The sequence below is a fragment of the Seriola aureovittata genome, chromosome 18, assembly GCF_021018895.1.
Source record: "Seriola aureovittata isolate HTS-2021-v1 ecotype China chromosome 18, ASM2101889v1, whole genome shotgun sequence".
Taxonomy (NCBI): Eukaryota; Metazoa; Chordata; class Actinopteri; order Carangiformes; family Carangidae; genus Seriola; species Seriola aureovittata.
This window is the reverse complement of record NC_079381.1, coordinates 17,662,615-17,689,318: the sequence shown is the minus strand read 5'-3', so window position 1 is coordinate 17,689,318 and position 26,704 is coordinate 17,662,615. Positions and strand designations below refer to the sequence as shown.

Below are 26,704 nucleotides of genomic sequence, written 5' to 3'. Positions count from 1 at the left end.
GTGTATGGAGGCAGCACTGTGGTTAAACTGTCCAATAAAACATGTATTTATAATGTATCCAGCTTTACCCTCAGACAAATTGGCAGCAGCAAATATTAGCTTTATTTCAACGACGGCGCACATTGACTGGCCTCTCACCTCTGGAATCGGACAGCGAGCTGCTGGACTGCAGCTCTCTATCTGCAGGGGGTCCTCACATCTCCCAAATCGTCATTTTCTCATGTGAAAAAATACCAAATTTAATGGATAAAAGTGTATAATGTATTGTTTGTCAAGAATTGAGCCCACCACCCGTCCCGTAGCACTTCTGGAGTAGTAATTGTTGTTGCGTGTGTTTTCACTATGTGTATGTGTTGTGTTGTTTATTGTAATTCTGGATTTGGAATATGTTTTCCTTTTAATGTTTGTACTTTAAGTCTTGTATGTGTTTTCCTATTTGTAGCATTTTTGTATTGGTTTCTATCACTAACATTAATACAGTTCACTCTGATAGCATGTACCAAACTTCAAGGTGATCAGTCCTATAATTGTTGTCTGTCGCTAGTAGAAAAGTCAGGGAATTACCAAAGTTATCAGGATTCATACAAAACTTCCGCAAAATCTATGTTGTAGATTTAGAGATATTTCAATGGGTAAGAGGCAAAATCTGACCTGCTGCTGGCACTAAAAGAAATGTCAGAGGGTTCATCCTTTGGGAACCATGAATGAACAAACCGCCTAGGCCGTTCTTCTAGCGTGGCTAAAAGTACATGTCTACCTAAGTACAAATACCCTGTGTGTTCCTTTTTTAAGGTGGAATGGCTCCAACAGCAGGTGGTCCAGAGAAGAGTAAAGAGGAACTCCAGAGCAAGCCACATGTTCTCCTTTTTAGACATGAAAACCAAACGCCTTCCTCCTGCCCATCCTCAGTCCAACCGCACCCAGATGCTGCACTTCAACGACCCAGTGTGGAACAGCCTGTGGTACATTGTGAGTCAGTTTGTTTGTTTTTCTTTTTTTTTCTTTACTAAACTCAACTCTGAAACACAGACACACAAACCCAGACAGACAGAGCCTAAAATAGACCCTGATTTATTCTTTACTCCCAAGGGCTAAATTGGATGTCCCACTATTTGCTCCACAGCACTGCAGCGATGAGTCCACAGGCTGCCAGCCTCGTATGAACATTGCAGCGGCCTGGAGGAGAGGGTACACGGGGAAGGGTGTGGTGGTGTCTGTCCTAGATGATGGCATTGAGAGAGAGCATCCGGATCTGAAGCCAAATTATGTAAGTGCCCTGGGATGGGAGGCTCTTCTTGGGAAGGGGACATTAATCATAAGCAATTTGGCAGAGCTCTTAGTGTAAGAGCGCAGAGCTGAGACAGATATTGCAGGCAGAGCTTTTGGGCCAAAGGTTTGGAAAGGCCGGCTAAGAGTATTGGAATGGACATTAAACGTCTGATCCACTTAACTGTCGAGTGGACTGGTGAATAATGCTCTTTGTGATTTGTCTGATGAAACAGAGACAGATAGCTGCTGGCATCTTGTTATGTGCTGCTACTTACTATCCATCTGATTCAGGATCCTCTCGCCAGCTATGATGTGAACGGACAAGACCGAGATCCTTCTCCGAGTTATTCAGACAATGCTGAAAACTAGTGAGCGCTTCTTCTTATTTCTAGATTTCTCTTTGCACCTGTTTTTCCTTTTCCAGTCATAATTCTAACTTTAATTAATGCATGCTTTTCCTTTCCATTTTTTCCCCCAGTAATTACATGCATATATGGATATGCAAATTCCCCAGTCTGAATTCTGTCTTCTCACTGGTTTGATGTAACGGAAATAGACCGTCTTCTCCTCATGCATATGCATCTAACCTCATGTTCTGATGTTCTCCTCCTTTCTCCGAAGCCATGGGACTCAGTGTGCAGGGATGGTTGGTGCCGCTTCAAACAACTCTCAGTGCACGGTTGGAGTGTCTTTCCATGCACGGATAGGCGGTGAGACCATGTGACGGCACGAAACTAGTGTGTTGAAGGACTTTTGGAGGTCAGAGTTTTGTATATAATGGATTCAAACACGATCTTTGCTCTTCTGCCCCCCTGTACCTGTAGGCATCCGTATGCTGGATGGAGATGTGACAGACATCGTGGAGGCCCAATCACTGAGCTTCAAACCACAGTATATTGATATTTACTTAGCAAGCTGGGGGCCAGCAGATGACGGAGCCACTTTGGAGGGGCCTGGGCCTCTGACTCATCTCGCTTTACAAAACGGCATTAAAACAGTGAGAGAGAGAGAGAGAGAGAGAGAGAAAGAGTTTGTGTGTGAAAGAGAAAGACGGGGAAAAAAGCTTGTTGGCTGTGTGTGTGTGTGTGTGTGTGTGTGTGTGTGTGTGTGTGTGTGTTTGTTTGTGTGTGTGTGTGTGTGTGTGTGTGTGTGTGTGTGTATGTTTGTTTACATCTGTGTCCTACCTTCGGCTGTGTATTTACTCCAAGGGCTTATCATTTTCTCCCTATCAATGTGTAAATACCATTAATAAATTAATCACCTCTGTCTGCTTCACCAATTAATCTCAGGGCCGGCATGGGAGGGGCTCTGTTTTTGTCTGGGCGTCTGGAAACGGAGGGCAGAGAGGTGACCACTGTTCCTGCGACGGCTACGGCAACAGTATCTACACCATCTCTGTCAGTAGCAGCACTCGGCGTGGAAGCCAGCCACATTACCTGGAGCAGTGCACCTCCACACTGGCGACAGCTTATGGTGGGGAGACAAAGAAGACGGTGAGTAGAGGCTGTGAGAAACATAAGAAATGTCTCCAGGACCAAAAGACTTGTACATAAACCTTTGTGTGCTGAGATAGGTCTGTGTGGGAAATGGAGACACTCTTACTCACAGAGAATCCACAAGTAACCCCGGCCCCTCTCGGTCAGCACTTATAAACACACTCTGCACATTGCTTCTTTACTATAATCAACACACTACGGGTAGCTTTATCTAAATGTTCCAGAAAAATATTTTCTCGCTTGAGGTCATCACCCCAAATTTCAAAACTACACTGTAAAAATACCAAATTATGTTCTTCTATGTTCCATCTGCAGCAATTACAAGTTGTTAGGCCTTAGAATCCTAAAATATCTGTAAAATAAAAATATATATATATATATATATATATATATAAAATAAAAGTTTAGACTGTGCCTACAACAAAACAAAAGCGTCTGAGTCTTGATAACTTGCAAATCTTAATCTGTGATTCATTCTGTTAACTTAAGTCAGGAATGAAGGAAAAACTATTTTTACTGCGTGTTTTTCTTTATCTTTCGGATTCTAAATCTCATATGATGTTTGTAAAATATGTTTCTTTTATTATTAACTCAGTGTTCATGATATTTCCCAGCATGCATTGCATTTAGGTTAAGATTTTCCACAAATCCAAAATTCTTTTTGATCTGAAAAAGTTACATAATGGAAACTGTTGTCTTTTTACACATTCAGATAGTAAAACTATAATGAAGATATAGTTGATGTGCACCTCAGACACTTCCTGTTCTCTTATTATGTGAGGTGCTTAAATCATAAGGGTCATCTTGAAGAACTCTGCTCCTGGGTTCTTTGTGTACAGTAAAATCTCCCACGAGTGATAACTTTACACCATATATTACATTAGATTCATTTTTATAGTGATTGTGCAGAGGACAGGTACAAAGCCAAATGCACTTAGCATCTAATTAGTAGTGCAAAGCAAGAGCATCATTCACAGCTAAAGTGCAGGTATGAGTAAGTACGAGAGAATAAATTATGCTATTATATCCAAAGATGAGCACTTTAGCACTTAATTCGAAATTAGTTTGTACTTGTTTTTTAAGTTTGTTATTTTACTGTCTTGTATGTGTTTTCAACATATTTTTTGTAGCAAATCCAATTGCCCCCCGGGGACAAATAAAGAGTCGAAAGTGAAGCTGAATACACAGAGATGAGATGATAAAATGAAAAGAAACTGGAGAGCAAGTTAATTTGAAAAACTGAGAATTATGGAAGTGGATGCAGCACAAAGATTTAAGTTACTTTAACTTAGCAAATAATGATATGTGATGATGTAAAATAATATGTTATTGTCTGAGTTGGATAAACTCAAAGCATAAACTGAAGAAATTCAGTTAAATCATGTGGTTACATAACTAAATATCAGCATACCATAATTTCATGACCCGTTTAATGTCATCAAAGTCTTGTAATACTTAATTTTTCAGTTGCATCATTTCTGAATATTTTTCTGATAATTTTCAAGCAATTAACTGAGAAATATCTAATTAATAATTCCAAATAACTGCTGAAATAACCTGGTCGGTCTTTAACTCTGTGCTCAGCACAGCATTATTATTTCCAATAATAAATGAATGACTAATGAATATTTTCTTGGGTTTAAATGATGTTTCTCCTTTTTTTATAAACCAAGTTACATTGTTCCTATCAGGAAACCTTTTGGAAATTATTTGATCATTAAAGATTCATAAAAATAAAACATTATATAAACCTGCCATGAAGTAAGAAATATGTAACTATTGACATCACAGCTGCTTGGAAGTCTATAGTTGGATCTAATAATCACTGTCGTCTTGCCAGCTGCTTAAAGCCAAAAAAATACACATTTGGGAAATGAGGTGGAGGCTGGGGGGAGCAGTGTTGGGGGCGAGCAAGCGACAACTTATGCAGTTGAGTGTGATCTTCTGAGACACCTGTCAATCAAATAGATATGCCCCAGAAATATACTCTGGGAACTTTCTTCCTGCTGGAGCAGTAACTTATAAATTCACAAAAACATGAAGAAATTAAATTAGCTAATTAGACCCTATAACCTCCTGTGGGAAATTGTTCTGGCTCTTCAGGGCGAGGGAGAGGTTTTCCACTTGTTTTATTTGTTTGCACAGACAGTACCTGGAAATACTCCCAATTCATGCTTTGTCAATTAGTTTATTTTGTTTCTGATTGGTCTCACATGGACCTGTGACTTGAGTCAGCTTGTCACAAATGTCAGTTTAATTGTAACTTTTTTAATCAAATGTTATTTGTGCAAACTCTTAGTGTAGTGGTGCCATAGTGTGAAATATAATAATAAAAATACAAGAAACTAAAAAGTCACCAACCAGCCAAGTTGCAATTTGGTCACAACCCCCCTCCCTGAGTTACAGCATTGAATAATGGCCAGAGGTGTTTTTGCAGTTGACCTTTGACTATTTGGATATAAAATGTGATCACTTCACCATTTTATCCTTATAGACATTTGTGTCAAATTGTGTTATAATTAACGTATGAATTTGGAAGATATGGCCAAAAACATGTTTTGCCAGGTCACAATGACCTTTGACCTTTGAACACCAAATTCCAATCATTTCATGATGCAACTCACAATGATCTAATAAATTAAAACACATAGAAACGGAAACAGTAAAATCTTTGGTGGTGCAATAGACAAATGTGTATGGTGTAGTGGTACTCAACCCAAATATACTGGAAGTCTTGAGCAACCTACTCCATCATGTAAAGAATAAAAAGCCTGTTAAATACTGAAAAGATCTGTTGTTCCCGACAGGTAACGGTGGGTCCACAGCAGGGCTGTAGCCCACCTCAGTCAGGAACCTCCCTCTCCTCCTCCATGGCTGCAGGTGTCATCGCTCTCACTTTGGACGCAAAGTAAGCAGCTCTCCCACGCACACACAAAATCCACACATGCAGCCACCGTTGAAAATCAATAGGTATAGTCAGGTGACGAGAGTATGATGTTTTGTCTCCGTTTGACCTTTTCTCAGCCCCTTGCTAACCTGGAGGGATGTGCAGCATATTATTGTCCGGACATCAAAATCTCATCATCTTATTGCCCCTGACTGGCACATTAATGGAGCTGGATACAAAGGTATTCCCGTCAGATCTCTGCTGAATTTCAAACAGTTTTCAATATTTGCCAGTAGTTTAGAAAATATCAACAATTACATAATATATTTTGGATGCAATCGTCAAAGAAATTATAATAAAGATGATGAGCAGGGATGGCTTGATAAGCATATTTTTGGTAAATGTTCTTTCAGCTCTTTTTAGGGAAACTATAAAACAGCGAGCATGAAACTAATGAGATGCTGTGAGCAGAACAGTGATAAACGCCTACAAAGTCCCAGGAGTGTGTGAAGTCTTTTATAAGCTACAGCGCCTTTTATGCCCCAGCTAATGTGTGTGTGTGTGTGTGTGTGTGTGTGTGTGTGTGTGTGTGTGTGTGTGTGTGTGTGTGTGTGTGTGTGTGTGTGTGTGTGTGTGTGTGTGTGTGTGTGTGTGTTTGGGGATGTGCGGGTTCTCTGTCAGTGAGCCACCTGTATGGCTTTGGCCTGCTGGATGCTGAGAGCATGGTGAAGGAGGCTGAGCGCTGGAAACAAGTGCCCTCACAGCATGAGTGTGTGGAGGAGGCTCCCATCCAGCTGAGCAGGTATCACACCAACCGCACTGCAAGAGATCTCCGCTTTTAGTCAGGGCTTCCCTTGATTCCTCCCCTTTCATCACACTTGATTTATTTCTGTCTCAGTTCTCACATGGATTTCTGTCGCATTTGTTCTCACACACTTTAATGGGTGTCATTTTCTTTACCGCTCCTCTCCTTGTAACTCTCTCCCGTGCTTCTTGTTTTCTGCCTCCTCTCTTATCTCTGCCGCTCACTGTGCCTCTTTATTCTTTTCCTCTCCCCGTCTCATGACAGAGCTATTTATCCCGGCTCGGTGCTGACGTCTGTGTGTGAGACTACAGGCTGCTCCACCAAAACCCAGCAGCACGTTGGTTATGTGGAGCATGTCGTCGTCCGTGTTACCATCACTCACGGTCGTCGCGGCGACCTTTCTATTGCGCTCACATCCCCTTCAGGCACGGTGTCGCAGCTGCTAGCTAACAGGTAACTTCAGTTCTTCAGTTCGGCCTCAGTTTGGCACCTCAGTCCCAATAGGAGGATGAAATGTGGACTTTGGCAAACACTACTGGAAAATTGCAGGAGCGGTGCTCACATGATGTTTCACAGGAGCTGGTATCTGGGAAAGTTTCTGGTTAAATTAATTCCTGTCAGTTTCTTACTTTTAAGCAAACTCTGCAATACCAAAAGTATAGCACAAATCAACAGCAAGAGCACAAGAAAGTGTTGATAACTATTTAAAGCAAATTGGCGCAAAGCAACTATGTATATTTGCTGTACTTAAAGCTGCTCTAATAATCAATAATTTTATTTTAACAATGGATGAAATTACTGTGTGTAATCTGAAAGTGAAGAAATCCTCGTTTCCAGCCACAACAGGGAGCTACTTTGAGCAGATGCTTATAAGAACCCAGTGTACGCTACGTGTCCAGCACCTGTTAGCAAGGAGCTACTGAATGTAGTAGAGGATTTAGCAGCTAAAGAGCCAGGGATTTCCTTCGGGAGTTGGAGGAGAGACAACTGTGAATATTGGACTTAGATTTGCCAGGTGGCAAGAAACATGACTCCAAATAAATGATCATGTTTAAATAAATAACTGTATGCTAACAGGCACAGCTTGTTCTGCTGCCCCCAAATGACCAGAAACATTATTACAGTTTTAAATACAGTCTTGAGGAACTTCTTTGCTACATAGGTGGAAATGTTTTACATTTTCTACCCTACTACATTTATTTGACAAATATAGTGATAATGAATGTGTGCAGTATTAAATATAACTTAATAACCCAAACAAAAAATGCTTTTATGTTAGAAAATCATTTGGGGGAAAAAAAATTTACCTAATGAATACTTTTACTGTTTATACTTTTACTCCTAATTGAGCATTTTTACATTTTTGTATTACTTTTACTTTACTCTTTAACTAAAAGACCTGAATAATTCTTCCGTACTACTACTACTTGTAGTGGTAGTAGTTGTGGTAGCAGCAGTAGAAACAGTGGTGGGAGCAGCAGTATTAGCAGCAGTGGTGATGGTGGTAGTAGTAGTATTAGCAGTAGTAGTAGCGGTTATGTCACGATTATGTAATGTTTTGTTTTAGGCCTCTTGACGACTCCACAGAGGGATTTCAGAACTGGGAGCTGATGACGACTCACTGCTGGGGGGAGCAGGCAGCGGGGGAATGGACTTTGAAAATCAAGGATACTCCTTCTCAGAAGAGAGACAACACTGAACTAGGTCTGCTCTTCCTCTATGTACCATCTCAGTATTATGAAACATACATTGAACTTCAACTAGAACAGCAGCTAAAATACTGTCCAGGCCTCATGGGACAGACCTCTTGTCTTCCCCTCTCTCTGTTTCTCAGGGATGCTAAAGGAGTGGTCCCTGGTGATTTATGGCACCGCAGACCAGCCATACCCCGCGCATCGTGAGCGAGTCCGATCCGCTGAGATGCTGGTCGATAGTGACCTCACTGAAGAATACAATGGTGAGTCATGTGCTCAGTATGATGCTCAGACCTCTCAGACAGCAGCTAAATGTACTGTAATGCAGATTTACAGTGTTATGGTTACGATCAGTCAGCTCAGTTAAAGTCAGTGAGACACTAAGCAGTTCTATACAAATGACAATGAGGTGCATGTTTTTAAAGAGTTTTTTATCATTTCAAACATAATGTCCAAATAAATGGTGCAGATTTTTAACTATTGGTCACTTAATTTATGATCTGAGTGAAAAAAAAATAACTGGACTTTTTCTTTTTCTTTTTTTTTTTTTTAAGTTAAAATAGTTTACAAACACTCTCAGGTTCCAGCGTCTGAGTATTTTCTGATTTTCTTCATCTTGTATCATTATGAGCTGAATATCTTAAGACATTTTAAGATGTCACTTTGGGCTTTAGCAAGTTGCAGTGGGCATTTTTGAGTGAGTCCTCAATCACATCAACAAAAGCTAACAAAGTTGGAGTTCAATGAAACCAGATTGGAGCTTTTATGATTTGCTCTTCAGCAAATATCCGCTGATGTGAACCATGCAAAATGAGATCTCATAAGACTTACAATACAAGAGCTGTTGATTTGCATAAAGCTAGGACAAGTGACAAAGTCCTCTCAAAGTTTAGATATTCATCAGTCCATTATTTAAAGTTAGATGATACAGTTCTGTGACTGCTTTCCCTTGAAGTGGGTGCAAAGGCACAACGCAGAATGCTCAATGAAGTAGAAAAGAACCGCAGAGTAACAACTAAAGACTTGAAGGAATCACTGGAGCTGCTCAACATGTTTATGAGTCGACCATACATGGATGCATGGAGCATGGTGTCCATAGCAGAACACCACAGAGGAAGCCGCTGCTCTCCAAAAAAACAAAACAAAACATGGATTGGTGAAACTTGAATTGTTTGGGATGAACATTCAACGCTATAACATGAAAAGAGAGCTACATACCAACATGAAAACATCATCCCAAAGGTGAAGTACGATGGAGCGTCATGATTTGGGGCTTTGCTGCCTCCGGGCCTGGAGTGGCCCCGTCAGAGCCGAGACCCTAAGCCAATAGAGATGCTGCGGAATCACCCAGAGAGCCGTTCACACCAGACATCCTGAAAATATGGCCGAAGCAGTTCTGTAGGAGGAATGGTTCAAAATTTGTTTTGCACACTGTGCAGGTCAGAGCAGCAGCTACTGGAAGAGCTTGTTTGAGTTTATTGCTTCCAAAGGAGGTTTGGCAAGTTATTAAATCCGAGGGTTCACTTACTTTGTCCACCGGCAGTGTCAATGTTTGATGGGTGTGTTCAATAAAGATACAGAAGATTATAATTGTTATGTGATATTAGTGTTAGAGCTTGTCTGTACTTGTGACTTTCAAATAATCAGCCTCAATATCTAAATCCTGCCACATTGTGTCCGACCTTAACCGCCACACTCTCTTCTCTAGAAAGCAGATTTAAAACATCTTGAGGTAGTCTTTGTGTAAATACAGAAGTGTATCAGCAGTTTAAATAACTTCCCTGTTGTTGCTTTAGTGGTGCAGTGACGTTGTGAGTATTTGCCCTTCCAGGACCCTGCGACCCAGAATGCAGTGACGATGGTTGTGAGGGGCCCGGCCCGCAGCAGTGCGTCACGTGCTTACACTTTTTTCTCAAGTTCAAGAACAACACAAGGTTAGCATGATCACATTCAGTAGATCCAGAAAGCAGTGAACTGTATGGATATATGGCTCAGCATACTGCAGACGAATGATATAGTAAGCCAAATTGTTAAAACTTGCATTCAAGAATAATAACGACATTTATTGTGGTGTAAATGGACCCAGAATGTCGTTTTCTCCACTCGCACTCATTTAGAGACTTACAGCTCTTGTCCTCTGTGTGCGTTGGTCCGTGTCCGTCCAACAGGATGTGTGTATCGGAGTGTCCCAGGGGATTCTGGAGTGACCGCCGGCGTTGCAAGAGGTGCTACTCCTCGTGCGAGAGCTGCACTGGGAGCCGCAGTGACCAGTGCACTTCCTGTCAACCTGGTCATCACCTGACTGAGGGGACCAACACCTGCACAGCCATCTGTGGGGACAACTACTACCTCGACCACGGTTGGATTTCCATTATGCATTACAAAGTGTTTTGGCACTTTTTTCTTTTTCTTTTTTTTTTTTTTTTTTCAATTATACTGAACAAGAACACAGAAGAAAACAGAAGGAATATCCTCAAGTGAACCTTTAAGGATTCCCGGCTTACAGAAGAGCTGTTTGGATACAGCTGCATATGCTGCTAATGAATAGTCAGTTGATGTAACCGCAGTTGAGGGGTGTGTGAGTAAGATTGATTAATCGCTCTGATGTGTATTCCATGTGTATTGTTTGATTTCCCAACAGATGCAAACATGTGCAGAAAGTGCAGTGAAAACTGCTTGAAGTGTTCCTCCTACAGCATCTGCACAGAATGCAAACCAGACACAAGGTTAGAAGCAAACTCTCTGATGGTGCTTGAATTAACTGCTCGGTCAACACTGCTCCTTCTCCTGCCATCGCTGACAATACTGATTCTCCTTGTGCACACACACCCTCTGCAGCATCATGACAATTAGAAAAGGTTACAGTATTTTTAACTGTGTATTCAAAGGAGTCTGTCATCTTTCCCCTTTTGCACACAGCTCAAAAAAAGAGAAATGTATCTTGATTTCCATTTTACCATATCATCACAGGAAAGGACAAAACTTCTCTGTCAAATTCACCATATTGTTTAGTTAGAAGTTTCCGGAATACAGTGTTCACTGACTCAGTTCACCAAGTACTTGTGGTGGTGTGCTGTGGGTTGGAAAACTGAGCCTGCAGTCTAAAGGCAATGAGTCATCGTTACAATGTCACATGATTGGCTGTGTGTGTGTCACGGTGCCACATGCTCTCTCCGCCCTCTCCAGTCTGCAGGGGAATCGGTGCCAGCGGAGCTGCACAGCCGGATTCTACCACGACAAGCAGGAGGGCACGTGCGAGCCCTGTCACAAGGCCTGTGCTACCTGTGCAGGTAAGAGCAGAGCTCAAGGGTCATGACCTGTATGAAAACTTCTTTAGATGTCATTAAAATACATGATGTGGGACAGTTTGTTGTTTGCAGTATTCCTGTGTGTCCTTTTATCCATTTAAAAACATGTGTTCCTGGCTCATGCGGCATCAGGTGCAGGTGTTGGAGCATGCAACCATTGTGCGGAAGGCTACTTGATGGAGGAGTGGAGGTGTATGTCCTCCTGCAGTCCCGGCTTCTATGCCACACAGCCAAACCTAGAGATAGCTGATGGGCACAGGATATGTAGGAGGTGGGTTCACTGGTGTGTGTTCAGGTGTGGGTGGTTTGTTTATCTGCTGATGGCAGGCCTTATTCTGGTGGTTGGCTTCTGTGTGAGTGTGTGTGTGCGCGCGCTTGTTTTCACACTTGTGTTTGCTGTTATGTGCCTGTATGGGGTGTAGTCTTTTCGTGGTCAGTACGTGTGTTTGTTTGTGCGTGTGTTCAGTCTCTGTGCTCCACTCCTCAGGTGTGACGCCAGCTGTCTCACCTGTGCGGGGCCGAGCCGGGGGAACTGCAGCAGCTGTTCCAGCGGTCACAGTCTGCAGGAGGGAGTGTGTGTTGTTAGCACTGTGTGCACAGACGGTCAGTCAGCCTCTTCATCCTAGATAAATATAATGCAGCCTTGACATACAGTATTTAGTTCTTACTTCTCTAACTTCTTCAACTGCAAAAATACAATTATTTCCATTCCAACACTGTATATTCAGAGTATGAAAGACTTTTAATTGTCATTTTATATCTGTATATATATGTATATTTGCAGTGTGATACTGTATGTCGAATATAATGTGAGTCAACCATAAGTCAGCCATGTTTATGTATGTGTATACGTGGCTTCCATTCTTTGGCATCTGACATTAAGCCCACCTCTGTGCTTCAGATGGTTATTCATTTGTGAGTCAGCCGCGTTCTCATGCTGTATGTCTATCAGGAGAGTACCAGGACAGTAACGGGAAGTGCCAGGCGTGTGATGCAACGTGTCTGAAGTGCACAGGGCCGCAGAGCGAAGACTGCATCAGCTGTGTTGCTTCACGGTGAGTTGGACTTGACTTTTTAGATTCAGGGTCAGAGGGGACACGAATACATCCAACTGTTTCTCTGAGTTAAAAACTGTGTTTCACCACAGTGAAGACTATTAGCATTTCATAGACGTATTAGTATTGTAGAATTCAAAGGCGGTAAGATGCTGAGCATTTCTGTATAAATAATTGAACTGTGAGTGTTATTAAAGTCAAATAATTCCAAACAAAAGCTCTAAAACTTCTCATGTTCCAGCTTCTCAGATGAGAAGATTTCCTGCTTTTCTTAATCATGTTTTAATTTAAACTGAATATCTTTAGGTTTCGGATGTTTGGTCGAACAAAACAAGGGGGTCATGGGAAGTCTCTGGGAAGTTGCAATGGATTAATGGAAAATATAATAGGCAGATTAGTTGATAATGAAAATAAATGTTAGTTTCAGCCCTGGAAAACTTCAGATGTTCATCCCCCAAAGAAGTCTGACCCCTCCCTTCAATTATTTATGTAAAAATAGGGGGGGAAAAAAAGTCAACCACTTAAGATTGAGTATGAATAAAGAATAATGGTCTGCTGCTTTCTACATAATTCATCAGAAGAAATTTTATTTACGGTATACAGGGTTAGATTAGGGTTGCTGATATATATTTGATATAATGTGAATTTCAAATAATCATCAGCATCTAAAATCTCCCACATTGCCTCCCAATTTAACCAACATCACCACTCCTCCTCTTCCTCCTCCTCTTCTACCTGTGTTAACAGTTTTGTGGTATTTTCCTGTGGTACATGTTTGTTTTTTGTTGTTGTTGTTGTTGTTGGCTGCAGAGCTCTGGATGAGGGCCGCTGCATGGTGGAGTGCGCCAAGGGCAAGTACCAGTCAGGTGGCCAGTGTCACCTGTGCGACCACACTTGTGCCACCTGTGTGGATGCAGGGCCTGGTAACTGTAACAGCTGTGACACTGGTGAGGGCTAAACTTTGTGTGTGTATTCGTGTGTATTCTTGTGTGTGTGTGTGTGTGTGTGTGTGTGTGTGAGTGAGTGACCTAGAAAATCATGAATAGAATAAAAGCAGTGGAAGTAATTTAGAAGCATGTTTAGTTAAAGAACGGAGACTGTACATTTTTGTCTTTAAAGCAACAGTGAACTTTAGTACAAGTGTTTTTCATAATCTCTTGACTATAATTCTACATATTGATGATTATGTTTATCAGTTACTACTGTAAAAGGGAATAATAACTTTTTTTCACAAAAACATTAACACACCTACTGTACAGACAAAGTCCCATATTCACTCTCCTTTATAGCTCAGCTTTGATCCCCACCAACTCCGGAGGGAAATATCTGACTCTTTAGCTGCTAAATGCTCCACTACTGTATGTTTGTCAGTTATTAGCTGTGTCTGTTTGCTGGTTGGTGCTGAGCAGGTAGCGTACCCTTGGTTTTTTTAATTTTTTTTTATACAACTTTCCTTTCACTGAAAACAGCTGTCTGCTGCATCTTAAAAACAATGCTCATGAGGTCGCAGGGTGTAAAATCTAAACAATGACCTGAAAATGCTGAAATGCTCATTAGAGCCAAGAGGCTGCAGACTCAGGTGATAATTTTATGTGGGTTTATTTATATAGTATAAATGATCATTTATAGAATGGAAATAGGTAAGGAAAAGCAAACACAATCACAACCAGGAAGTTGTAAAAGCCAAGGTTCAACATCACACTTCTTCATGCCATCATTTGCTGTTTTCCCTCCAGATAAGTTTGGATTGGAGCGTTACCTGTATAAAGGCCAGTGTCTGGATGCCTGTCCCGAGGCCTTCTACCACACCAAGGAGAGGAGCTGCGAGCCATGCTCCGACCACTGCCGGCTCTGCACGAGCCCCACCCACTGCCTTAAGTGTAACTCCTCCTACTACGTCTCTGATGGAGCATGTGCGAAGCTGGAGTGTGGAGAAGGTAAACATCTTATGTGTTGCACTGAGACACAGTGTCAAAGACGACCTTGAAAAGCATTGTCTCACACCGGTTCACCCTCCGTGCTCTCCACCTCTTTTTCTTTCTCTGATTGTTTGTTGCACTGTTTCTTTCCTCCACACAATGTTTTCCTTTTTTCTCAGGGGAGGTGGAGGATCCAGATTACGACGACTGCATGGCCTGTGAGGAGGGCTGCAGCAAGTGTGTCTTGTGTAAGTCAGGGCTCAGCAGCCATGATATATTTTTCCCCAAAATTAACATTGCCCACAATAAACTGAACTTTCCTCCCAGTGTGTTGCCAGCCATGTTCAAGGGTTTTTTTTTCCTGATAGAACTTCCTATTTTAAAAGGAGAGCTGTGGTTTTTTTTGTCTGCTTTTAACAGATAACCCCAGGCATTGTCTGTCCTGCACTGAGGGCTTTTACAAGTAAGGCTGTGTGCCATGTGTGATCTGGCCTCTGTGCACTCGCTCTGCCTTTCACTTCACTGCTGTACTAGAATAAAAAGGCCCTGTTTGCTGTGGAAGTAGAGTGGATTTTGTGTGTGTGTGTGTGTGTGTGTGTGTGTGTGTGTGTGTGTGTGTGTGTGTGTGTGTGTGTGTGTGTGTGTGTGTGTGTGTGTGTGTGTGTGTGTGTGTGTGTGTGTGTGTGTGTGTGTGTGTGTGTGTGTGTGTGTGTGTGTGGTTAAAGCAAAGGTATCAACTGCTGGTTTCGTTATCAGTTTTCAGGATGGCTGCTACAAAAACTGCCCAGCTAAGACGTACAGCGTGGAGGAGGAGATGACCTGCGTCCCGTGTGATGACAACTGTGTGAGCTGTGATGAACATGAGTGCTACTGGTGTGAGACCGACCTCTTCTTATCAGGTAAAACTGACCCACTGGGTCAGGACATGAAGTCAGGAAGTATTATTTACAGTGGTGGAAGAAGGATTTAGGTTCTATACTTAAGTAAAAGTACCATTTATTAAAAAAAAAAACCCAGTACTGGAAAGTCACTAAATATGTAAGTATTATTAGCAAAAAGTACTTAAGGTTTCAACAGTTAAAGTACTCATAATTAAGACAGTGACTCCTGTGAGTGTTAGGTTATTATACTGTATATTATATTTTGGATTATGTTAGTGATGCATTAATGTGTAGGTAGCATTTTACTGTTGTACTTGATTCAAGTGGAGCTACTTAACTGCTTTATATACATTGGGATAGTTTCATGTTTTATCAGATGTTCGTTGACATTGTCATTCTATGTCAAAGCTTCATCTGTAAAGTAACAGGTAACTACAGCTGTCAGATAAATGTAATGTATAATAATTTATGTAAAGTCAATGTGGACAAAGGCTCCTGTTTATCATCCTGTTATATCATTATGTATATTATATTATTGTTTTGATCTCTTTGTGGTCCAGCTGATTTGAACTACTACTTAATGTGGAGTCATGATCACACATTTTGTATTTCGCATATTAATCTTCCAAAGTGATTAGTAACTGTAGCCAGGACCAAATTAACCCAAATTAAAATTGAGCTGTGGGTCCCAAATCCGTTCCCCTGGGTTTGTTTGAGATGTTTCAGTTATACATAAATTAAGTTTAATTAATATTTAAGAGCATAAACAGATATTAATACTCATATATTAAAACTGCATTTTGACACAGGGCTGCTGCATAAGACAAGGCCTCAGGTATGATGCTGAAGCTGCTGTAAATGCCTTAGTGTGGCATGTCAAGAAATAAATTTACAATTAATCAAATTACCAAAAAGAACTCGTCACATGTGATGCCTTTGGTGCAGATGCCTGGTTAGTAATCTAGCCTTGACTATAGCTGTCAAATCCAATATAATACAAGTATAAAGTCCTGTAGCATAAAATGAAAATACTGAAGAGTATTCCATTTATACTGATTTTAGCAATGCACTGCTATAACAATATAATAGTCAGACTGACAGTCAGGCAGAGATGAGGAGCGGGCTACAGAGGTCTGATAAGCTCACTTCTTTCTCACTCTACACCTCCCAGATTTTTCAGAACTGCAGACTTGTAGTCCTCAGACCCACCTGATTAATCAGACTTCACGCAGCTCCATCTGGAGCCGCAAAAGGCTTTATACAACTTTTTTTCACATCCGCATTAGTATTCCTCAAGACCTGTAAGTAGACTCTGATGTGGAAAATCACTGGAGATCTCCCTTAAGTGAAGTACAAGCACCTAAGATTGTGAACGCGCCCCGCTAAGTGGGTTATGTACAATGTTGATCTCAAAAAACAGCACCGTCTCCTGTTACTCCCAGAGGGGAGGTGTGTTTCAGTGTGTCCCGATGGTTTCTATGGCGACGAAGACACCAACGAATGTGAGGAATGTCACTCAGACTGTGTGACGTGTAGCGGCCCGGAGGACGATGACTGTTTGTCGTGTGAGGAGGGGGCGACGCTGGAAGATGGAGAGTGTGTGTCTGACCATGAGGTCTGTCCCATTAAGACCTTTCGCACCGGTGAGATTAATACTTACATATTCCACTAATCCAACTGTCTGCTCATAATGAATCAGGGATTTGGGCACTTTCACAGGGGCAGAAAAGAAATCTTGGAGGGTAATTGGTCTGTGTGCCACCGTCCCTGAACCCTTTACCAACTTAAGTACTGAAAACAGATTTAAATAATTGATTGTATATGCTGAACATTTAGTTCCCCCCAAAGAGTAAGTTGGACAGACCTTAAAACAACATATAGTAATTAGTGGGAGGCAAGACATCTTAATTATAGGAACTAAAATAACTGAGGAAAGTACATAGGTTAACTCAAAGGTTGAAAATGAACATGCAGAAGTAAAGTTATTATTAAACTTTGAATCTCAGCAACAAAACCTTAGATTAAAGCCTCGCACCTTTTGCACAAACTCTGGAACAGCACAATGTTGCAGGATGTATTTGGACTTTTCTGTAATTCCCAGTTTATTCTTTAGATCCTGAAGATAGAAAATATAAATGTGAGATGTTTTTTTCTAGCTAGTCTACCAGCAACTCTAACCATCACTAATTAACACTTTATATTTCATTTAATAATCTATACAAAAGCAGAAATATAAAAACAAATTGCGATTTTATGGCAAGACATAAAAATAATTTGGAAAAAAAGAAATGGTGGAGACACGATGCTTGGAAGTCACTGCACCCAACCACGGCATGGTCAGTGCACATGACCTCTCATAAAACCACAGCTTGTCATTTTTGCATTTCAGTTCTTGTACGAATTGAAGATTATATAATACAACATGTAAATTACTGAGCTTTAGAGGTGTTTAGGTTTAGTGCACTGATATGTGCGGTATTAGTCCTCTCATCTAGGTCTCTGCAAAAAGCAAATAAATGTATTTCCTAAAAGGTCCAACTATAGATAATATAAATTAGACTACTGTGAGCGGTGAATGGCAGTGGAGGTAGGGAGGTGCTGTGGCATTGTGGAGTCTGATGGCAGGAAAGGGCCCCTGAGCACTTTGAGGCACGTGGCTGAACGTGCTCCTGAGCCCCCTCAGCTTGGCACACAGAGGATGAAGGGGGGGGGGGGTTGTCTGTGGTCTCATCTGTCACAGAGCTGGCCTGCTTCACCAGCTTGCCCAGTTTGTTGGCACCACAAGTCCCAGTGCCAGCACAGCACAGCACAGCACAGCACAGCACAGCACAGCAGATAACACTGGCCACTACATCCTGGTACAGATTATTGAGTTTAAGAGTGCCTTCAGCAGTGACAGGCCACCAGCTCCTTGGTTTCCTTATGTTAAGCTGAAGTTGGTTGCTGTTGCACCATCCAATGAAGTTCCCCACTAGGTCTCTGTACTCCTCATCCTTGTCATGTCTGATACACACGATCTAGGATCAAAGCGTGATTTCTCTCTTTGTCGCGTGTTGTGCCACGGTGACTGTTTTCCCTCCAGATGATGGCGAGTGCGAGGACTGCCACCCATCCTGCGAGTCCTGCTCTGGAGAGGAGAAGAACCAGTGTACAAAATGTGCAAAAGGTCAGGTGGTGGTTTGTGCGCTTTCAGACCTGCAGCAGCAGTTTCATATTTTCATGGTCACACCAAAAAGATATCCAGCTTTTTTTTTTTTTTTTTTTTTTTTTTTTTTTTTTTTTTTTTTTTCCAACAGTGATGATGTTTACTCCTTCTTCCTCCTCCAGGGCAGTTTCTGACCACACAGCAAACATGTGTGTCAAAGTGTCCGGGGGGTTTCTTTGCCAGTCGGCTAAGCGGCGTGTGTGAGGCCTGCCCTCCAGGCTGTTTGCAGTGTACGGATGGTCAACACTGCACCCGCTGCCAGAGCACTCGCAAAGCTCAGTTATTCCTACAGGATGGACAGTGTGTCCAACAGTGTGTCAGGTCAGGAGTCCATCCCATCACTGCTTGTTTTTTTTGGCTTGTCTTTAACTGTATTTATATGCTGTTCACACACTGAGACACTCGAAATGGATTATTCTCAGTTAGTAAATACTGTGGGAATTAAACCCTGCTGGCAATTCATGTTGAAATCACATCTTTTAAGCACCAGGCCAGATGTTTGAGAAACGTCTTCTGAAGAGCCAAAAGTGCAATGGCAGAAGACGCATTTGCTGGCCTTGAGTTTGACGTGTCCTGCTCGATGTTAATGCCATTAAATTGTGAAATCCTTGAGACAGAAAGAAAATCTCGTCCTTGCTGAAGAGGTCCTCGAGGGGCTCCATTAGCGCTGACATGACCATTTGAACTTTTTTGGGTGTGAGGGTTTTATTTTTATTGTATTTTTACTGCCAACAACCAAGCAGCTTTTTAGCAATGCTTAAGTACTGCACAATTGTCTGGATAAATTATTGGTTGTCCTCTGTAGAGTGGAGCAGAGCAGAGCAAAATGTCAGTCCTCTTGTTTACCCCAATAGCAGCATTTATGACGGCCTATTAAATTCTTTTTTTCACGTTGCAAAATAAAAAACATTGACAAGAAGTACAACTTGACGTGTATAACACTGAAAACTAATAAATTAAATAAGAGGCTTAATACATCACCAATTATTTATAATTTCACATGCCATGGTCTAAAGTGGGAATTTGAAATTCATGCATCTTCCTAGTGATACATTTAATTCATGTACATTACACGGTGGGGTTCAACTGATGTCTGTTCTACGTCAGGGGTTATCCTGCAGGCCAGGTGTGTCGCAGCTGTGCGGCAGGCTGTGCGTCCTGTGGGAGAAACGCCACTCACTGTCTCAGCTGTGAAGAAGCTCTCGTCCTACACAAGCACCAGTGTGTGGAGGAGTGTCCTCCAGCGCACACTGTCCGGGACGGGGAGTGCCAACGCTGCCCCTCGGCGTGTCAGGAGTGCAGCCCACTTGGGGAGTGCACAGGTACAGACACACAATGCAAACCATGACTCATCTGTAAGAGCTTGTTCAGTCTAATCCACACTGTGCTTTTACCTTTCTATGGCCCTATTCAGACAGCACTGTTATGACTAGCAAGTTTGGGTGGTTTAGCCACACTAGCAACATGGTTGTAGAGATTGAACGTGTTATTCAGTTGGTCGCTCCAGCACTTTGATCTGAACTGAAATCTGTGTGTTGGATAGATTGCAATTCCGTACTGTTTCTAAAACTTTGGTAATCCCAAACAGAGTGCCTGACTTTCCCTTTAGCACCACAATGAGGCTGATATTTGGTGTTTTTAATGAAATATTGCCGTAAAGTTTGGTTCAGATGTTCACGTTCCCAACAGGATGAGGTGTAATAATTGTAATAACTGAGAATCTCTTAAGGTGCCTATAATCAATATTTTTCTCATCACAGTGTATCAAATAGAGTTTGAAAGGTGTTGCTTGTAATGATCAACCTGCAGAGAATTATCACCTGAATCTGCAGCTCCTCTCAGCTTTAAGGAGCTTTATAGCGAGTTTCAGCTTATTGTTGTTTGTTTTTGTCACGTTGTTTTTATTCCAACTACTGTGAACAGACTCTAGTGAAATCCATCCCTCACAGAGCGAGGGCTTTTTTTTTTTTTCTTTCTCTTGCATTCCTCTCCAAGACTTTAGGATACTTAGTATAGAGTTGTGCTAAATTGTTCTCCCACTCAGCACTGAAAGCTGTCCTTTGCAGACTGTGAGGAGTATCACTTTCTCCACGAGGGCCTGTGTGTGCTAGACTGTCCCGAGAGGTTCTTTGAGGACAAAGAGCGAGGGGAGTGTTTGCATTGCCACCCTGACTGCGCTTTGTGCGACGGGCCAAACAACAATGACTGCGATACCTGTATGCACCCTGAGGCCACCCTGCACAACGGTGCCTGTCTGGCAGCCTGCTCCTCCCACACCTACAGGGACGCCACAACAGGAGAATGTGAAGGTACAACAGAAAGTTTCTGTACCCGATTGAAAGTTTTGGTTCGAGCGAACCTTGAAACACATTTATTTTGTGAATTTTATTTGACTTATTTTCTATTATACATTGAGAACTCATTTGCTTTTAGGTTTGACAAGCTCAGAGATGCTCCATTTCACTTTGCTGTCTTCTGACTGATGCAACATTTTCTGTCCTGTAAAGCGTCCTTCATGCATTTCATACAACCAGGTTATTGTAAGTGTTTTGCACACGTTAAAGTATTTTTTTTTACATTACAAAAACCCGACATTTTAACAGGAGTATGTCAAACTTTTTATATCCTCTGTACTGTATATTCTCTACTATGCCTGAGTGCGTTTCCTGACTTAGGCTCAGACAAAAATAGCAATGCTTTTCAGACAGTTAACAGGCAGCTGTCAAACCTTGAAAACAGAACAGCGATGCCAAAGACAGTTCCCTAGAGAAAGACACACCGCTCTGGTTTGTGTTATTCAGAAACACAGAGGATGGCGTGTTTCTCCCAGGAAAACGTTGTAGGCGATGCCCACTTTTGTTGCTACTTACAGTAGCTGCCAGCAGCAAGACATTTGAAAGGAAGTACTGAAAAACGGACAGTGGGTGATTTTTTTATTTATTTATTTTTTTTCCTTTTTTTAAAATGTTTATTTTCATCTGAGGTGAACATGGAATGCATAAAATGTTTTCTGAGAACCCAATAGGTGAAAACTATAAGGTAAGGTGTATAACTATAGAAAAAGATGGAAATTAATTATGGTAATGGTTTATTATCAGGAATTATTACCATATTAAATAATGGATAGATATCAAGGGGAATCGGATTGATTCTCTTTCATATGCTTCACTGCAGTTGTGACAGACAACATCCTTTTGATTCAGTCACTTCTTAACTTGTATTTCCAGACTGTGACGTATCTTGTCTCACCTGCTCCGGGCCCCACGATGGCTCCTGCACCAGCTGCAGAGAGGGTCAGAGGCTGGAGGGCCACGGCCATTGTGTGCCATCAGCCAACAAGTGCTCGCCTCGCCAGTACGCAGACCAAGACGGGGAATGCCATCCATGTCACAAATACTGCCACAAGTGCTCAGGTCCCAGAAAAAGCCAGTGCCTGAGCTGCAACCAGAGACATCTCCTGCTCAGTGAGTCGAGTTTGGTCTTTGTACGGCTGGTGTATTCTCTCAGGTCTGCATGTCCTGGAAAGCTCTTCCGGCATCTGCGACTTGTTTGTGTAGCTCGCATGATCATTCGTGTTTGTTGGTGCAGATGGCACCTGTGCAGATGAATGCCCGGAAGGCTACTACGTGGACGAGTTGGGGCAGAAATGCGAGCCTTGCCACCCCTCCTGTGATACCTGCGTTGGAAAGCACAGCCAGGAGTGTCTCACCTGCAAAGCCCAACTATTTCGAGAGGGCAAAGAGTGTGTGGAGACCTGCACGCACGGGTAGTTTAACCTGCTCACCATCCAGCTGTGCCGCACATCCATCACATTAAGTGCAGCCACACAGTGTTGTCATTAATAAAAGATCAGCCTAGTCACATAATGTCACTGTGGACACGGCTTTTCTCTAGCTAGCTGGACAGAGGTGCCGTTTGGAGGTACAAGCTAATTTAGCCTGAGATTTAAATAGCCCTTCGTGTGGCCTGTAAAATGCAAATTAGACTAGATTTTATTTGGGGTGTGGTGATTGAGATAGTTAAGTTAATGTGCTGTTAAATTGATGTGCAGTTAAATACTCATGAAAACACAAAAGGGACACAAAGACTATTTATTCCTGTGACGTGCCTCCCTCATACTTTCAAACCTGCATGAGAGCAATGCACCATGTAGCAAAAAAGAAAATAGCACTTTAACTTTATCATGCAGAACCCGTGTCTCACTTCCCTCAGTAATGGTTTGAAGTGTTTTGTTATGAATGCATCCCCTCTGTTATAGTGGCTTGGTCTATGTCATGTCTGAGTAGTTTTGGTTGTGTGTGTGACTGAGTGGCCATGGAGAGTAGTTTCCTTTGAGGACAAACAAAGCTCTAATCTCATCTCATTTAATTGAACCTAATCTGTCATAACTTTCTCACCATCTCTCCGGTAGTCACTATGGAAACACGGGCTCAAGGATGTGTGAGAAGTGTGACCCCAGTTGTGGTGAGTGCATCGGGGCCGGGGAGGAAAGCTGCCTGAGCTGCGCTCCGGGTCTCATCTACATGCGGAAGGAAGGCCGTTGCCTGCCTTCGTGCCCTCAGGGATACTATCACGACGCTGCGCACAGGACCTGCGAGCCCTGCCACGCCAGCTGCAGAGCATGCTCAGGTACCAGCGGCCACTCAGAGAGCAGCGAGTTGATGTCATGCAGCTGAACACACACACACACACACACACACACACACACACACACACACACACACACACACACATGCAGATCTCATGTAGGGGATGAGATATTGATGCTGCTGTTTTCTCCACGGACTGCAGAGGTAAATGTGGAGGAGAGCTTGTGTGCTGTGCTTCGACTATAGTAAAAGTTCATGTGTACTGAACATTCATTTAAACAATCATAAAAGAATAATGTAAATGAACCTTACATTTATGTTGGTAAATTGCTTATTAGTAGGAGTAAAGTATTTGTTGGGGACTATTTAGTATTTACAGTAGAAGGTCAGTGTATACGAGACTGACTGCACGAATGTTTGTGTGTTTGTCAGTAGCATCAGTTCATTGCTGGTTTTGATATTTTCAATAAGAATAATCCAGAATATATCACCAGACTTCCACTTTAAATTGTCATGTATCCGCAGGAAAAGATTCCCATAGCTGTGACTCATGCTACACTGGATACCTGCTCTCAGAGGGAATGTGCGAGTCCATGTGCGACATAGGCCAGTATCCTGTAATGAAGGTAACGACACTTTTCTAGAGTTTAATTTCACAAATATTAATTTTTTTATAAAAAATAAAATAAAATCCTCATCCTGTCCCTTCCTCACCAAAATAATTACTACTAATGTTTTGGCCCCAGGTGCCATATAATGTAATTCAGACTGACTTCACCAGGAGAAATCTCAAAGAGTAGAGTGAAAATTATTATTGTGTAATGATTTCAAAATAAATCATGCTGTGAGGCAACCTTGATTGATTAAACTGAGAGGCAGTGCAAAACTTAAATTCAGTCCTTTTAGAAATGGCAGTTTTGCATATTTGGAAGCAAAGAATCAGTAGCTCTGTGTTTGGGTATGTAGGCCTCTCATTGTTGGTCTTTCCTTCTGTCCCTCATCAGGGTTCAGGACACGCCTGTGAAGACTGTGACAGTTCCTGTCTGGAGTGTCGGGGGCCCGGTCCAGCCAACTGCACCATGTGCCCGACTCAGGCCATCTTAGAAGCTGGAGGGCGCTGTTTGCTTTGTTGCCGCCACGAGGATGAGGAAGAGGAAGAGGCTACAACGCAGCAGCAGGACTGTTGTAACTGCACTGAAACTCGAGGTAGGCTATTACAAGAGAATGGAGCAGAATGGAGAGGTACGTGGTTTGAAGTGTCAGATCTTTTTTTTTCTTGAACTGATAAACTTTCTCAGGTCAACACTGACATTCAGGTTCCTGTTATCTTCTCTGCTTGCACACAGAGAGGATCTGCAGATTCAGCTTCTCTGTGTGTCACTTGTTAAGTGAAAAATAACTAAGGGTTCACTTCTTCGTCTCAGTGTCAGGAAACAGCTCAAAATGCCAATCATGACTCCCAACAGCCCAAGGTGACGTCTTCAAATTGCTTTTTTTTTTTTTATCTGACCAATGGTTCAAACCCCCCGAAGAAAATAATCAACTTACAGCAACAGAATAAAACCTCACATGTGAGAAGCTGAAACCAGTGACTTTTTTTCTTGTTAGATGATTTAATTGATTTAATACCTTTTTATTAAAGGTGCACACGATTCCATAAACTTGGGGAACTTGTGAGAGACAGATTAAAAAAGACTTATCAAATTTTAAGCAGCAGACGACGGGAGGCTGAGATACCTGACTTTTAGTTCCTCGTATAGGTAACTCTCCAGGATTTCTGGATCTTACATTTCCTCTCGTGTAACTCTTTTCCCCATAGGATATTCCCATTTAAATATTTTATAATATAATAAAATGAATAAATAATAAATCTAAAATACATAATATGTTTAACATAGAAACACGGGACTCTCCTGGATAGTGTAACAATCATGTATGTAGGTTTATGTGATGCCCATCAGTTTCAATAATTTGTACGTTGTTTCAGAGAAATCACACGTTAGCATGGAAGATGGGTCTAAATACTACAATACCCATGAGTCTCAGGTGCCACAAACTGGAGTGGTAGCAAATTCAAAATGCTTCGTCGTCACACTTGCATCAAATTTGCTGAATTTACCCAGGAATTAAAAGTGAATTGAATTATTTCACAGATTATAAAATCTGTTTTTTCAACAGTGTAATCTTTTATCTTCCACTCACCATGAGCAGCGGGACAGAATCTCAAGCTTTCTGATTGGACGCTTCGTGTTGAAATGCACCTTTGAATCCACAGTTGATTTCTCCCTGCAAAGTTTTTGTGCACATTTGTATTTGTATCTTCGACTTTTTACCAACAAAGCATGTTTTCTGATGCAAATGTTAATCTTGCAAAGGAGAGTTTGTTGCCCATTGAAGCCATAGAATCAGCAACTGTGACTTATTTAACACAGTCTGAGAAAAATTAATTGGACTTTAACTTACGGAGCCAAGGACGCCTGAAATATCTCCTCCCACTTTTTGACTCTATTTTTCAGACTTTAGACGCTCCCTCCATCATTCAGTTGTTTTGACTGGCTGAGGAGTGTATGTGTAAGTAGGACATTAGTCTAAACTTTGTGCCTGTGGGGCATTTCCAGGAGAGTGCGTCCTCAGCACCAACTTGGCGTTCACCAATGATGAGGAAGAGGAGGCCAGAGGTAACCTGACAGTCTTCATCATTGCCTGCATCCTGCTGGTGCTGGGACTGGTGGCTGTCGTCTTCCTCATCAGACACTCTCGCTCCAAGAGTGCCCCCCCGGACATCACTCCTCGTGGCTATGAGAAGCTGGGCTCTGGCGGGGGATACGGAGGCGGCAGCAGACATGGAGGCTACAGCTCTGCCTCCTCTGCGTCTTACAGCGGCCGCGCCGGCTCCTCCGGCGGTCGCTTCCAGGAGGCTCAGTTAGTTGACATTGGTGAACGTCGCTCAGGGGGTAAGGAGGATGAGGACGACGACGATGAAGATGAAGACATTGTTTACATGGGCCAGGATGGCACCGTGTACAGGAAGTTCCGGTACGGACAGCTAGGAGAGGACAACGATGACGAGCTGGAGTACGATGATGAGAGCTACACGTTCCGGTGAAGCAAAAGAAGAAATACTTCTTCTCTCTTTTCTCTCTTCCTCTGTGGTGTTTATTTCCTCCTGCCCTGAGGGACAGACTCATTTATTCTTCACTGAATATGAGTCGAACCAAATGAGACATGAGAAGCTATTTATAATGAGTTGTATTTTACAACTTATTATCCATTCACAAAATGAAATGAGCTGCAGAAAAATCCATGTCGTTTAACATTCTTAAAGACTTTTAACATAATTAAGCTTGATTTTCTAGACTTTGTTTGGAGTATGATGACTTCCCACGTATAACATAATTTATTGTGGGCATTTACTAGTTTTGACAGCTTCATTAGTCATATTATTCATCTCTTCATTAATTGTTGTGTTGTTGGATTAGCATTTTAAATTTGATTAATCATGGTATTTCTTAAGCTTTTCTATATTCTCATGCCTTTGCCGTCACTGAATTTTGATTTGAAAATGTGTTCAAATAAAGTCTTGGGGAAAAAAATTG

General features: G+C 42.0%; 1 protein-coding gene across 1 annotated transcript in view; it reads left to right on the top strand.

The window, feature by feature from the left end:
* Positions 1–26,672, top strand: part of pcsk5a (proprotein convertase subtilisin/kexin type 5a) — a 29,521-nt gene extending 2,849 nt beyond the window's left edge. Inside the window, exons 3-37 of the mRNA XM_056403212.1 lie at positions 793–969; positions 1,124–1,267; positions 1,561–1,637; positions 1,891–1,979; positions 2,094–2,266; positions 2,559–2,762; positions 5,573–5,673; positions 5,790–5,893; positions 6,334–6,454; positions 6,722–6,910; positions 8,025–8,161; positions 8,292–8,414; positions 9,983–10,085; positions 10,320–10,510; positions 10,793–10,877; positions 11,338–11,441; positions 11,592–11,730; positions 11,947–12,062; positions 12,412–12,514; positions 13,325–13,461; positions 14,251–14,451; positions 14,613–14,681; positions 14,854–14,896; positions 15,190–15,332; positions 16,757–16,957; positions 18,397–18,480; positions 18,642–18,840; positions 19,627–19,841; positions 20,586–20,828; positions 21,747–21,983; positions 22,108–22,285; positions 22,931–23,148; positions 23,634–23,734; positions 24,113–24,314; positions 25,727–26,672. Of these exons, the coding sequence (XP_056259187.1) occupies positions 793–969; positions 1,124–1,267; positions 1,561–1,637; positions 1,891–1,979; positions 2,094–2,266; positions 2,559–2,762; positions 5,573–5,673; positions 5,790–5,893; positions 6,334–6,454; positions 6,722–6,910; positions 8,025–8,161; positions 8,292–8,414; positions 9,983–10,085; positions 10,320–10,510; positions 10,793–10,877; positions 11,338–11,441; positions 11,592–11,730; positions 11,947–12,062; positions 12,412–12,514; positions 13,325–13,461; positions 14,251–14,451; positions 14,613–14,681; positions 14,854–14,896; positions 15,190–15,332; positions 16,757–16,957; positions 18,397–18,480; positions 18,642–18,840; positions 19,627–19,841; positions 20,586–20,828; positions 21,747–21,983; positions 22,108–22,285; positions 22,931–23,148; positions 23,634–23,734; positions 24,113–24,314; positions 25,727–26,214 (5,439 nt within the window). The 3' untranslated portion in view covers positions 26,215–26,672. The remainder of the gene's footprint in view (positions 1–792; positions 970–1,123; positions 1,268–1,560; positions 1,638–1,890; positions 1,980–2,093; positions 2,267–2,558; positions 2,763–5,572; positions 5,674–5,789; positions 5,894–6,333; positions 6,455–6,721; positions 6,911–8,024; positions 8,162–8,291; positions 8,415–9,982; positions 10,086–10,319; positions 10,511–10,792; positions 10,878–11,337; positions 11,442–11,591; positions 11,731–11,946; positions 12,063–12,411; positions 12,515–13,324; positions 13,462–14,250; positions 14,452–14,612; positions 14,682–14,853; positions 14,897–15,189; positions 15,333–16,756; positions 16,958–18,396; positions 18,481–18,641; positions 18,841–19,626; positions 19,842–20,585; positions 20,829–21,746; positions 21,984–22,107; positions 22,286–22,930; positions 23,149–23,633; positions 23,735–24,112; positions 24,315–25,726) is intronic.
* Positions 26,673–26,704: the final 32 nt, after the last annotated feature.